The 13992-nt window shown below is 53.6% G+C and overlaps 1 protein-coding gene and 1 long non-coding RNA gene across 28 annotated transcripts in view; one reads left to right on the top strand and one right to left on the bottom strand.

Moving 5' to 3' along the window:
- LOC139805061 (uncharacterized) overlaps positions 1–13992 on the top strand; it is a 340345-nt gene that overhangs the window by 21976 nt on the left and 304377 nt on the right. The gene's annotated exons all lie outside the window — the stretch shown is intronic.
- The window catches only part of NCOR2 (nuclear receptor corepressor 2), a 225672-nt gene that overhangs the window by 22378 nt on the left and 189302 nt on the right, over positions 1–13992 (bottom strand). For 23 of the 27 annotated variants that reach the window (XR_011729673.1, XM_071763004.1, XM_071763026.1 and 20 more), the window contains 8 exons: positions 10927–11062; positions 9737–9971; positions 5562–5717; positions 4911–5050; positions 4723–4828; positions 3916–4020; positions 2902–3005; positions 592–742 (listed from right to left, as the gene is read on the bottom strand). Coding sequence is in view for 26 of the 27 variants with exons in the window: in XM_071763004.1 (XP_071619105.1) it covers positions 592–742; positions 2902–3005; positions 3916–4020; positions 4723–4828; positions 4911–5050; positions 5562–5717; positions 9737–9971; positions 10927–11062 (1133 nt within the window). In the remaining variant the exon portion in view is untranslated. The remainder of the gene's footprint in view (positions 1–591; positions 743–2901; positions 3006–3915; positions 4021–4722; positions 4829–4910; positions 5051–5561; positions 5718–9736; positions 9972–10926; positions 11063–13992) is intronic. The other 4 variants (XM_071763024.1, XM_071763005.1, XM_071763012.1 and 1 more) reach the window with 1 other exon arrangement.

The following is a 13992-nucleotide window of genomic DNA, read 5'->3' as shown; positions in this document are numbered from 1 at the left end:
GAATGACTTCACCTTCTCTGATAGCTACAGGTCCTGTAGCAAAGCTCACAAGGTACTGAGGCACGGCGCTGCTGGGCCCAGGAGAGTTCCTGTGAGGCAGCCTCATGCTAGGAAAGATGCATGGTGCCCAAGACATTGCTGATAGGAATCTTGCTATCCAAATAAACCTTTATGCCCAACTACTTGATTTGCTTCCATCTTGCATGTTCTTGAGTCCCACCTTAGCCCAGGAGCTAACGTTCTCATAATGTTTTCAGACAGTCCTCTCCTGAACAGGGTGGTAGAGATGAAGGCCATGCCTTTGGTCATTCCCCAAACCAACCAAAACCAGACACCCTGTCCACAGACAGGGCTCCATCACATCCCTGCTCGCTGACAAAGCCACCTCCAAGGTGAGACAAGCACATGGGGCAGAGGGAAACCAGGCTGTTGGCAGGTGGGGTGGGAAGGGAGAGAACCGACCCTAGAAGCAAAGATGCGGGGCTGGCCCGCTGCTCTTCATCAGCCTTGCCTCAAATAGCTCCCAACTCCAAGCCAGAGTGGCACAAAACCCTGGTGCCTGCCCTAAAAAGGCCGAGGATCACAACTTACCCTCATAGGACAGCACGTGGCCCTTCTTCCCTTCGTAGATGACATGTCCCTTGGGCATGGTATCCTCCCTCGCCTTCTCTGCTCTGCTGGGGCTGTCTTCTCCGATTATCCTGGTAATGGTTCCTTTGTACAGCACTTCTGCTGGGGTGCCCTTGGAAATCCACCAAGATCCATATTTAACAGTGTCACAAGCAATTAAGCAAGCACACACCCGGGGACAGGCTGTTCCCCGCGGGAAGTGGAGCAGAGGGAGAGCGCGCCCGGCCTGTGCTGCCTGGCCCAGCAACAGCCAGGGAATTGCAGCTTAATTATTGATGAGGACACTAACAAGGAGCAGTAAAAAACTACGTGATCTGTGTGAGGCTGCTGGGAAGAGGTGGGGGGTGAGGACAGCACACATCTCCAAAATAGTGATGCTATCACCCCCTATGTTTCTGAGTAAACTGCCCAGCTCACGGCCACCCCACAGGTTTGTGGGGACAGGGCTCATGCCCCCCAGGGACACCTTGGTGATGGCAGGGACTTTCCCCTGTAGTCTGTTTTCCCAGCCTGGTACAGGAGCCATGGAGATGTCCTGCCTGCCCAGGTCACATCTGCTGGCAGCATGTGTGACCTCCAGAGAGCTGGCAGCATGGTGAGGCAGCAGGCATCAGCCAGACCAGTCCCAGAAGAGGCTGGGGTGTGAAGCCTGAAGCTCTCCAACAAGAACAGGCTCCTTTCACAAACCAGAGTGAACCAAATCCTCTTTTTCCCCAAGGCACACATGGACGCAGCTCAGCCACCTGCCCCCTCCAAAACCCCTTTAAACCACCCAGAACTGGATGTCTTTGAAGACAATACTGATGACTAACATCCCTCTGCCATCACAACCTGTCAGTGCCATCTAGAAAGTCACCATGAGGTGACAGTCCCCACCCCATGGCAGGGAAGGCACAGTGATAGCCAGGCTGCCAGAGCCTCCTCTGCTCATTCAACCCCACCAGCCCCCAGGACTGACCTCGTGGGGAGCTTCAGGGATTCCCCAGCCAGTGTTGCTGGTGCTTTTTGGTTGTGCCAGGGCAGACTATTCCTCCACCCCACCTTGGAGACATTCTTGCTCTGTACCAAGGGTCCCCCAAACCCCATTGCAGCTGCTGGGATGTGCCAGCATGCAGGTTCAAAGCCCTAACCCTTCACCCTCACAGTACAGCCAGTGCTGGCTCTCCCAGCCCCAGGTAAGTCACCCTCCTTCTGCAGACGTGCTCGGAGGGGATTTGAAAGCAAGTGATGACAGATGGCTTCAGAGCAGGGAGCATATATTCAAGATCTGCCTTCTGTGAACTGGATGACTAATGTGAGATCAAATATCAGCTCTGGCAGCAGGAGCTGCTGCTGGAACAGGGGGCTCCTTCTCTCCCACAGGAGAAGAGGGATGCTGAATGCTGTGCCAGGAGAGGAAGGTAATGCCCTGGATCTGCACTGGGTACCTTATTCCCAAGCCAAATCAAGAAATCTAGATGGATGTAAAATGGTGTGTCAGCAAACTCTGCTCATGTTCTGATTTCTGGCACTTGGTGCTCTAGACCCTTCATTTCCATCCATTGCTGTCCAAAGCATTCCCACGAGGGGATGGTTTGCTCTGAAGGGTTATTTGCAGCCCCCAAGCACCTGCAGGATACAGGGCACTAGGCAAGTGAAGTTATTGCTCTGAGCCAGCACTCAGATACAGGTCCCCAGGACCAAAGGGAATACGGTCACTCTCCTTGAAGGAGACAAGCAAAAATCTGAGCACGAGTGGCTTTAAATATCTGGCCTGCTTGCCAGCTGCTCTTCTGAAGATGGATGGTGGAGATTAAGGCCAAAGTATCCTCATGCTCAAGAGAGACTCTGGGCAGGACCCCCAGTGCAGCACGCTCAGCCCTGGCAGGAGACCTCACTCCCTTACGTGCACCTCACAGCTTGCCCTTCTTCTCCACCTTTCTCCTCTCCACTACACTTTCATGTACTGGCAAGATTATTTTCCCAGAGCCATTTAAAGCTGCTTTCACCTCTCTATTGACAGCTATGGAAAGCAAGGGGGGTTTTAGATGTGCTGCAAGGCTCTGCAGCACTGACTGCTGAGCTCTGCCCTTTTCCAGACTCAGCTCATGGGACAGGGCTCGTGCCAGCCCCAGCAGAGGCTGTTTGCAAAAGCTCTGAGGGGCTCTACAGGACAGGAATGTCTCAGTCCTGTGCTGCATGCTCAGGAGACCCCTGACTCTCATGTCCAGCACCACAAGTTGGAGTTGCCAGCACCCAGGAAGCAAAACCCTCTGGAGATGAGTGACCTACATGTGTGATGGATCCTCGGTAGGTGATGGGCGACTCTGGAGGAGGTCTGGATGTGGGTGTTCCCTTGGTGATGCTCCCTCCTGAGGCAGAGCTGAGGGAAGTACCTGGAAGACACAAAGCCAGTGAGCTGGGGGATGGATTTGCCATTCAGCACAAAACCTGAGGGGCTGAGACTATTGACTAAGGGCAGGATTTGACCCAATCTCGAGCAAGTTGAGGTAATGGAGGTGAAGCCCTCCAAGAGACGTCAGTGTTGACTCCCATGCTTTGCAGAGCCCTCCCCACCCCACCCCCCAAGGGAGCCAGCCCTAAGAGCTAGAAAAAAAAAAATATAGGTATTTTGAGGCTATCAACTGCCTGCTGCCTTGGTTGAGGGGCTGGACAGATTTACAGGCTGGAAGAAAGCACAGTCTGTCTCAGTCTCTCCTGATGTGAGCAGAGCAGATCTCTGCTGAGATGCAACTCAGGGTGGTTTGAGTTCATTTGGGTGCATGTGTCCTGGGTTGAAGCCAAACTACTGCACTCAGGCTTCTGACTGCCTCAGCTGGGGGGTGTCACAAACCAGGATTTGCACTTAAAAGCAGCACCTTTGCATTTATTTTCTCCTGCCCAGCTAATGGGGAAAGAAACATGTGATGGCTATATTTAAACAGAATGTGGTCCCTGCCCAGCTGCAGCAGCAACAGTGAAGAACTTTAAAAAAAACAATTAATGGAATTTAAACAGGCCTTGCTTTGTCTTAAGTAACAGATTTTTGGGTGCTTCTTGAACACAAAACTTCCATCAGGATCAACACCCCAATTTGGGGAGATGGTTAGAAACACAAAGACACCATACAGACCACCCTGCCACCCCTGCCAGCAATGCTGGAGAAGAGGGGAGAGAAAAGAACCCTTTGGCTGGGCACAACCCCAGAAATCAAACCCAAAATCACCAGGCAGCCACAGCCAGGGCAGTGTTTGCCAGGCTTGGCAGCACCAGCATCCCTCCCCAGGGCTTCCCCCAGCTCCTCACCCCGCAGGATGGAGCCCTCCTGGGATGGCTGCAGAACCATACTTTCTGGCTGGCTGGCCTGGCTTCTAGGAGAAAGTTGTTCCTGCTTTACTCCAGGAAAAGGCACTGAAAAACATGAACCACATATCAGAGTAGGTGCAGGGCACGGGGCCACAGCCCTGGGCAGCTGGAGGCTGCCAGCTCCACCAGCCCCAAGTCAGCACCTCCTCGGTGCCTTTGCCATCCCCACCACTTTGGGGTGGATTTCAACCAGGGCTGTGGCTTTTGGCAGAACCCACAACCAGCAGGGAGCAAAGCCAGATCCTTGTTCTTGCTCCAGTGAATGTGCTGCCAGGTGCTGCCTGCACCAGGATTGGGGCTAACACTGCAAACCCAGTGCTGGTTTCTAACAGGACCAGCACACACTAGGAAATAGGCCCGGACCCCCCCTCCCCAGCCTCAGTCCTGCTCCAACCCCTCCTGCTGTTAAGAAATGCTTCCAAATCTGCAGACTAAACACTTTCTTTGTTCACTTCAGGCCATTTACTCTTTATCCTACAGCCCGGGGAGCAGCAATATATTTCCTTCCTTCAATCACAGTATTAGCTGGAGGGTGTTTATAGGCTGCGATGCATCCCTGACTGAGCTGCTGCTTTCCTACACTGCACAAATTTAGCTCCCTATGTCTCTGCTCTCCCAATGGACTAATCCTTTCATCTTCTTAGCAGGTCTCTCTGTGCTCCCTTGCCCTGTCCTTTCCCTGCCAGCAAGCTCACACCCCACTGATCTCAGAGCACCTGAGAAAACACTTGCCACCCAGTTCCTTACCCAGTTTCTTGGGATCCATGGTGAGTGGCAGGCCCATGGTGATGGACCCGACAGGGACCTTGGCATGCTCGGAGCTGTAGGGGGTGTGGAGCTGGATGGGCATGCCCTGTGTTGCAAGAGGAGAGGTCAGAGAGTGGTCACCAGTCCCCGTGAGGCTTTCCCAGCTGTTCACACCCTACGTCTCATACCTGGGAAATGGATCCCACGGGTCTCTCCAGCACGGAGGGGTGCTTGGTGGAGGAGATGAGGGGAGGAGGGTTGGAGATGCTCGCGAGCCTCTGCAGCCCTGAGCGAGAGCTCTCATGCAGGTTGAGTGGGATGGGGTGTCCTGTGTGGAAAACATGAGTGTCAGTGACACCAAGGACTGGTGGAGGGGCTGTAGCCAATGGGGCAAGGAGGGGAGCAGGGGCTGGATGTGTTCCTGGCATTGGGATACAAGTCACACAATTGTTTTGGAAAGGACAGGAATAATTTAAATCACTGCCTCATCCCCTCTGCTGCCTGGGGATGTTCCGTGCCAGATTTGTTCACCCTCCAGCTGGAGAGGGACTGTGCAGTGAGGGCTAAAACCTGCCTGACTTTGCATGAGAGCAGCACAGGGAACACCCACACCATTCTGTGGCAAACCATGGCCCTAAACCTACACTAGCTGGACCTGGGAGACCCACCTGGCCACTGTGTGAGGTGTCAGCAGGTTTCTGCTGAACCCTCTGCTCTAACCCTCTGAAAAAGCTGCACTGATTTAAGAGCATGACCTGTGATAGGGGCTGCAACCACAGCCCCTCAGCTCCCAGTTGGGGTGGAGGGCGCATGGCATGCAGTCAGTGGCTTTTACTTGCCTGGTGGGTTATACTGGAACAAGTGGGGCTCTGCCTGGGGAGAGGTTTTGATCACATCCCGGGAGTAGGAGAGGACAGGGGGCCAGCACGAGGCGGCCGTCGGCTCGGCACTCAGCTTCTGAGCCTCTGCGATGGAGGAGAAATGCACAGGTTTTTCTGCAAGGGAAACAGAGGACAAACAGCTTGCTGGGCAGTTCCTACAGACACAGGGAAAGCAGAACCAGCCTCGGTGTGGGAAGTGGCTTCAGTTCTGTCTGGCCATGAGATGAGGGCTGAGTTCCCCAACCAAACAAAAAAGAAAACACCTCGGTGGCACTGTCTGGGTTTGACCATATTGATTTATAAATAAAATGATAACGATGTGGGAGTGATCAGATGTTCTCTGAACACCTGGGACAACTGCACTGTATGAGATTATCAAAGGCAAATGAAGTTCAAGAGGGGATGACCAGATGCCTCTATGGAGAGCAGGATGGCTTTCTGGTCCTCCACAAGGTACCAGGGCAGGAAAGCTTCCTGAAATTATCTGGCTTGGGGCATACCAGATGCCAGGTTGGGTTCACCTGGCTATAAAAAGACTGATCAGAGGCTAAGAAGTGCTTAATGATAGAGGATTCATGCTGGGGACATCCTAACCCTGCCATGCTCTGCAGGCTGCCAGGGAAAGAGGAGCTTCACCTGCACCAGATCCATCTAAAGTGCATCCTCACGCTTTGCTGAGAAGATGGATGAGACAGTCTTTTCTGGATGGATTACAGGTAGGTTTGGAAGGATTTGCTTGTAATCAATAAACACTTCATTGTGCACTGCCCTTCTTCCCCAGACCCACCTGGGTGATGTCTGCATTGACCAGAAATTAGAAACTGGACAGTAAACAACAGCAGTCACAAATGAACCCAGCCTTTACCCATCAATTTTTGGTAAAAATAGATGCCTGAATCCTGCTAAGCCTAATAATAGGGCAAGTAGATTATCAGAGGCCCAATTTAATGAGGCTTTACTGCATTATCATTATTAATGCTCAGTGCACTCAGAAGCAGGGAGATTATTCTTGTCCCCTTCAGTGAGAGAAGAAATCCATTACCAGCACAAGGAGATACCCAGGCACTCACACCTCTGCAGCCTAGTGGGGCCAAACCTCTGCTGCGGCCCTGCACTGGATCCCAGAGAGGATCCCTTCATCCTGCCAGTGCAGGGGAACCCAGGCACATCCTCCAGAAAAATGGAGAGGCCTGGGCACAACCACAACCACCGATTTTCTGTCCCTCAGCTCAGCCCTTCTCCTCTCTGCTCATGTGGGGGCAAAAGGCACTGGGATGTCCCAGCTGAAGATGCTCTGGGCTGCCAAGTCCCATCAGCCAAGGCTACAAGCACCCTGGCTGGCTCTTGGTGAGCCCCATCCTCCTCCCCTCCCCGTGGGAGCAGTCCCTCCCCTGCCTGCCTCTCCAGCCTGGAAAATGTGGCCAGTTCCTAATTGCCCCCGCATTAGAGAGTGGCTATAACTCAGCCAGCTTTTGATAAAATAGCACTTAGGTGGGGAAGAGAGAGTTCCTATTACCGTTTATCAAGCCCTGGAATGGGAGTGAAGGAGTCAGAGTTTATAGGATCCGTCATCCAAATTAATGCTCTTGGCTCCCCGTCGCCTACAAAGGCCAAATAAAACACAACTAAATCAACACAAAACAGACCGTTGAGCGATAACCAGAGATACGCCTGACGGCGACTCGGCAACAAGAAAAGGGATCTGTCTGCCTGGGGGTGAGATGTAGGCAGGGCTGCCTGCCTCTGCCTCTGCCTCAGCCTCTGCCCCATGGTTTGCAGTTCCTCTTGGAAAGGAGGGCAGTGCTTCGGAAGGTACAGCCAGGCTTGGCCACCCTCCAAGGTGATCAGGCCCCAGCCAGCGGCCAGGATGTGTGGAAGACTTGGCTTTGAAGAGGATCCAGGGCAGTGTGAGGGATGTTGATCACCGGAGTGGTTCTAAGAGTTCAAGCTCTCTTATCAAGCAGGGGAGGAATGGGAGTACCTGCTCCCCTTGCTGGGAGGCACTGGGGGGCTTTGCAGGCTGGGCTGGACTCTCCTCTTTAATGCAAGCCCCACGTGGAAGTGGTGGCTTGCATTGCATCTGCAGGCTGGATGCCTGCCACTTCACTGAAATGCCTTGGAGACCAGGGGAGGGAAAGGATGTAGGAAGATTTGCCAGGACTATCTGGCTATCTCCCCTCTAACCCCTGATCCACAGCTGGGCTGTGCTCCAGGAGACAGAGACAGCCTTGGGCAGCTGCCTGAGCTTGGGCCTGTACAGAAATCAGGGCTCTGGTGGACTTGAGTTCTGCCATCGAGGTGACCTTCATCACAAACTTACTGGTTTCCAAAAGGGATATGTATGCCCACCAGAGATCCAGCCTATGATCCCCACGTAGAGCCCAGAGCCACCATGCACCCACCAGGCAGACACGGGGTACACAGGTTTGGAGATCACACAGTGGAGCCCAAGGCTTGCTGAGATGTCTGTAGAGGTACAGGGGGGCGGAATAAGTTTCACTAACACGGAAGATTCATATCACTACAGAGGTGTGAGAGGAGGGAATAAAGCTCTTTGTAACATGGCTTTGCAGAGAACAATGCCATAAAAAAACACCTGGCTATCAGAGCCTTGCATTTAATAATGGTACCAACAGGTTGGCATGGCTCATCTCCAACCCCTAAGCCCTGCCCTGTATCTCATACAAACAAATCTGCCTCATCTCCTCCTCCTCTAGGAAGGAAGCCAGAGCCACAGAGCTGGGACATGGTGACACAGAGCTCCAGGTCTGACCACTGTCCCTGCCACCCACCTCACCAGCAAGCTGGTGAAGCTATCAAACCTGCTAACCCACTGCCAGCAGAGAGCTGGAGGGGACTGCTGAGATGAGCTGGAGAGATGGGACTTCATGAGTGGGAGCACCAGGTATTGGGGGAAACTCCCTTTCTTACCAGGTGAGCAGTCACCTTCCTTGCTTATATGCAAAACACTGTGGAGGTGTGATGCACACATGGAGCTATTTACTGTGCACAGAAAATCTGGACAAGTGCCAGCAACCAGCTCTTCTTCCCAGCACATCATCCTGTCCTCAGGGATATAACAACCTAAAGAGTGAAAACCTGGGGCCTGGACACTACAGAGCAGGCTGCTGAGATCCTGGCTGCTGGAAGGTGAACTAGTGCAGAGAATTTTCCAGCAAAGATCACAGTCCAGGTCCAGTGCAAAGGGTTGGACTTGATGATCTCTGAGGTCCCTTCCAACCCAGCCAATTCTATGATTCTATGATTCTATGAAATCTGCCTCACTAGTGTAGTCCCAGCCACCCTCCATCTCCATGCCTCAGCAGGTAATTTTGGCAGCTTGCACCCATTCCTGTGCAAGATCCAGCACCAGGGGACATGGGACCCCCAGCCTGATCTCCCTGCCCCTCTGATGATGCCACGGGTGGCAGTGTCTCATCTTCACACACACCCAGTCACAGGCTGGCTAAGGGGAGAAGGGACAGAGACTCTGAACTGGAACAGACTCTGACACTGAGATTAAAAACACATTTAGAAGATGGCCTCATCAGGACTTCCCGTCTCTCCTTAACCTTGATCCCCAGGTGCTCAAGCTAATAACACTTCAGATGCTTTACACTGGGAAACTCGGAATTGCTCATTAGGCAGCCAAACCACATCAGAGCTATTCCGGGGAGAAAGCACTGGGAATCTTTACAGGAACCTTTGGACTCCGAGTCATAGTATTAGCATTGATTTTAAATGAAATAATGGTCCCTACTGAGCATTAAAAGCATTCTTTATAGAAAGCCAGCAAGGTAGAAAAGAGCCATTGTACCCAGAGCCCTGGCATGCCTCCAGGCTGCTTTGCTCTCAAGTGAATGGCAGAGACTCTAATAAAGGCAATCTTCACCTCCTCAGCACTCGACACTGGCCTGGTGTTTGCTGTAGGCTCAATGAGACATGATGTACTGTCTAATGAACATGGGAAATTAGCCATACCTCTCTGGTCCTGCTTCAAGATGCTATTAAAGAGCTTTCAAGGGCTGAAGAAAGATTCCACCCAAGAGGAGGGAAGCTGTTGGCTGTGTACAGCTGCACACACCAGGCACTTCTGTCAGGACAAACAGGCACCAACGTGCACACTCTCCTACCTTCCTTGTCACCAACAGCCGGGCTCCTGCTCTTGCCCCTGGGACTGCTGCTTGGCTGCTGCTGCTCCTTCTCTGCCTGCTGCTGGGACTGTGACAGCTTGCTGGGGGGCACATCTTCACGGGCAGACTCGTGGGCTTTTGTGATCTGCTGCTGGTAGAGGGCCAAGGCATGGGGAGGCACCTGAGGCTTCACACTTCCACTCTGCAATATCCCCTCCGAGAAACCTTCGGAAATCTGCAAAGCAATAAGAATTGGTGGTATTTGCCATGTGCTTGTTGACATCCGTGACAGCCTTAGAGACATCAAGGTGTTAGGAGAGGTATTTGCCCCATGCTGTCACCACAAGTCTCACCATCCCAAACAGAGCTCCAAAGCTCACCAGCCACAGGAGGTTAAGAGAGCCCACAACAAAGAGTATCAGCTCTGTGTTAGTGACACTATAGAAAAGCCTCAGGCTTCCCTTGTTAGAAAACTTCAATCTATAGTTAAGTGCTTGTAGCTTTTGCCAGAAATTACACTGGAGCAGCCACATCTTCCACTGTAACATGAGAAACTGGAAGAGCATCAGGAGAGGGTCCCCCCCGAGTACACAACAACCCAAAGCAGGGATTTCCTCCCTCCACACCCTGCAGTGCTCCTCTGGTGTTGGCCCTGGAGATACCAGGGTGCTTTTTGTCACAGCTCAAGCTACTGAACCAGAAGGAACCATCAGCCTTGGAGAACACATGTTCTTCAAGCACACAGCTACTGGGTAGCCAAAAAGGGGGACCAGGAGCTTCTGGATGAGAGAAAGCATAAATGCTTCTTATGTGGTACCCTTCAGGCACATGAGATGAAGAAAAGCACAAGGCTGGGAAGGTGCATGCTCATTTTTTAAGGCAATGGGAGGCAGCAGTCATGCGGCAATGAGAAGCTTTTTTTGTCCAGACCTCCCACGACTTTCTGATAAAAGAGCTCAAGGGACATACAACTATTGCCAGCAGAGTCACTCCAGCAGCTGGGAACATGCTCTGCATGGAGAGCACCTTCCCTGTGGGGTCTCACACCACCAAGGCACTGCTGGGTTCTCTGCAGCCCATGAGCTGGGCCACCCAAAAGGGTGAGCACATCCCCAGCACCCTGACCCGGGCCCAGGGAAGAGCACCCAGGAGGCAGCTGCAGCTGTTGGGCTCTCAGCCCTGGCTCTCACCGTTGGGGTACTCACGATGGGGGGGATGGCAGCAGCACGCTGCTTCAGCTGCTTCAGGTCCAGGGGCTTCTGTGGGGAGGAGTTCAGCCTGGCATCACTGGTGGTGTTGAGCAGGCTGGGCCTGGGGGACAGCAACCTGGGCATAAAACACTTGCATCAGCAGGGCAATGCAACCATCCCTCACACACATCCTGATCCCTCTGTTCTGTGCTGCTGAGCCTAGAGGACATCCTCTTCATCAGAGAGGAACATGCTGGGCTGCTGCTGCTTGCTGCTGGGCATCCAGCCCCTACAACACATCATGCTCTTGGCCTTCCAGCCTTGCAAGCTGCTGCCCTGGCCCCAGACCTGTTTAGATGGCAAATACCCCTCCTCAGATCTCAGCAGCCACCATCAGGACACTTGTCTAACAGGAGGTTGCTCAGCAGGAAAATCTGTGCTGCCCAAAGTATGGGGTTTGCAGCTGCTGGGGAAGTGCCTCACACCTTGACCCTGGGGGGATGCAGAAGTCCCCTGTTTTGGTCTACGAGGGCAGACACAGAGGGGATGCTAGGAAAGCCAGCCCAGCAATGCCCAGTTGGCAACTGGGATGGCTTTGTCACAGGATGACGAGGCCAAGGGGAGCAGGATGGGATTGAAATCCTGCTTTCCAGACAAAACCCTTGTGAGGTTCTGTGCTCAAATGAGACCACTGTATCTGGCTCAACAGGCTCTCCTGCCCTCTTTCCCTCATGCCCTAGGCTATTTCTAGCAAATCTGCTGTTGTCCAGAATAATTCCAAGGCAGAACTGGAGCCCAGAGCTGGGAGTTACAGAGCAGGGTGACCAGTTCAGATTTCATTTGGGCACCACTCCACTCCACAACTCACATGTGGTGCTCGTCCAGCATCAGCCTCATCCTTCTCCTCAAGGACTGTCATTTACCAAGGTGCTAAAGCCTGGGCAAGCAACCATGTGCACATGGCTGAGGTGCTTGGATCACTTGAAAGATGAGAAGCTGGATTTGGATGGGATTTGGTGTTCAGCACAGCGGCTGTGCAGCCCTGTGCCCTCTCAATTCACTTGTCCCCTGGGCTGAGTTGCCTGGTAGACACTCAAGACAGCCATACCAAGCCCCTGTGTTGTGCCAAGCAGACATCTCCACAGTGCCACCAAAATGGGGTGGGGATGGAGGTGTGTGAAGCCCAACATGTGTGTGCAGCTCCTGAGTCCGTGTCAAGACCCCGGGGACCATATCTCTCCAGGCTATCTCTGTCTTCTCCCCTTCCTGACTTCAGTTTGTTGAGGCCAGCTCATAGTTTTCAAGCTTTACAGCTTGATTTATTTATTTTAGCTGTTTTTTTCACTGCTCTCTTCAGCCTATAAATTTCAAGGTCATCCCATGCTCACCCTTGGATGAATAAACAAGCATGGCGGGGCCATGTGTGGGGAACAGTCTCATCGTGGTGCTGGCATCACCCCAGCCCGAGCTCTGCACTGTATCCAGCATCAGAGGGGAAGGGGACCCAACACCAGAGAGGGATTTGGGGTGCTCTGCTTGGGCACCTGGCGAGACCCTATATTCACAGTATGCCCTGCAGCCCTGGCCCCACTCTGCCAGCTCTGATTTTGCTCAAAAGAAGACAATCTTTTTAAAATTATTTTTTTAAAAAAAGTCAGTTCTGGGCAGGACTCACCTAGGAGGCAGAGCAGCCAGCACACGCTGCCAGCTTGGCTCTTGGTGCCTGGGATGAACTCCTCACTTGCCATTTCACCTCTGGTGCCACCAGCTGAGCAACCCTCAGCATCTTGCATCCATTTGCTGCCAACCTGGGACCTCCCAAACCCAACCCCTGGTTCCCTAGACACGGCTAATGGTATTGGGAAAAGGATTTGAGTGGGATGGGGTCTATCACACATGGGTGAGCCCTAGCAGTGTGAAACCATGCCCCCCACAAGCACGAAGCTTTGGGGCTGACCATGACACTGCAATTCCTCAAACGTTGTCCTCTTCCACCATAGGGACAGAGACCAGCTTCAGTGCTAGAGTAGCCAACGCACTGATACATGACCCAGCCCTGAACACACAGTGCTTGTGCAAAGTCAACCGCCACCAGACTGCCCCGATGGGCTCCCCCAAACCAGGGGAGCTTGGCCCAGCCCTGGCACCCAGCGTGGGGCTGGCTGGGTGCAGCTGCAGGTCTGCGGTGTGTGAGCGTGCACAGCCTCCCTCCTCCATTCCCATCTGGCCTGACCTCCTGCTGAACTGCAGTCCTGGCACTGCTAGCAGCAGCCCTCGCCACATGGAACCACAGACAATTCCCTGCCTGCTTCAGCTTTGAGGAGTTCAGGCTGTGACTCCTTATCCCAGACTTCTCTTGGCATGCGTGAACTGCAGGAGGACCCCAAAAAAAAATAAAGTCCGCCCCTATGCCTCACACCGACACTGCACCCCTTTCCTCTTGAGGCGGGGGGGGACATCCCAGCCACCCTCTGTCCCCTTCTGGGACATCTGGGTGCTTTTACAAGCGCAGGGAAGAGCACCCACGTCCTGCCGGTGCTGGGTGGGCGGGTGAGCATCGGGTGATGCGGTGCCGGGGCGGCTCACGCGGCAGCCCTGGGCCTGCTCATCCCCTCACGCTGCGGCAGGGCTGCGGCAACCGCCTGCCACCCAGCAGCCCTCGGAGGGTGGGGAATGGCAGGGAGCAAAGCTACCCCAGGGAAGGGGGCAGAGTCCCCACTGGGAGCCTGAGGGTGCCGAAACCTCCGACCCCGCTGCGGGCAGAACCCTGCGGGTGCTCCCTGTTGGGCTCTCCAGGTGCTGGTATTGGGTGCGGGGTGTTGTGCCAGCAGGCTCTGCTGTCACCCAGACTTCACCACCCCAGAGGGTAAGAGGAGTGGCCTGGGAGCTGTGGGACACCTGTTTAGTGTTTAATATTCCTGGAAGTTGGTTACTGTTTGACAAGTGAGAGAGGAGCTGACTCAGTGAGGAGCTGGGGATAAAAGTGTCAGTCCCGAGACGACAGCCTCCTTTGCTGCTGGGAAGTCAGGACCAGCTCCTGCTGTCCTGCTTTCAGTTGGGTTAATG

The sequence above is a fragment of the Heliangelus exortis genome, chromosome 19 (genome assembly GCF_036169615.1).
Source record: "Heliangelus exortis chromosome 19, bHelExo1.hap1, whole genome shotgun sequence".
NCBI classification, from domain to species: Eukaryota; Metazoa; Chordata; class Aves; order Apodiformes; family Trochilidae; genus Heliangelus; species Heliangelus exortis.
The sequence above is the reverse complement of the archived record's forward strand: the minus strand, read 5'-3'. Positions and strand labels throughout refer to the sequence as shown.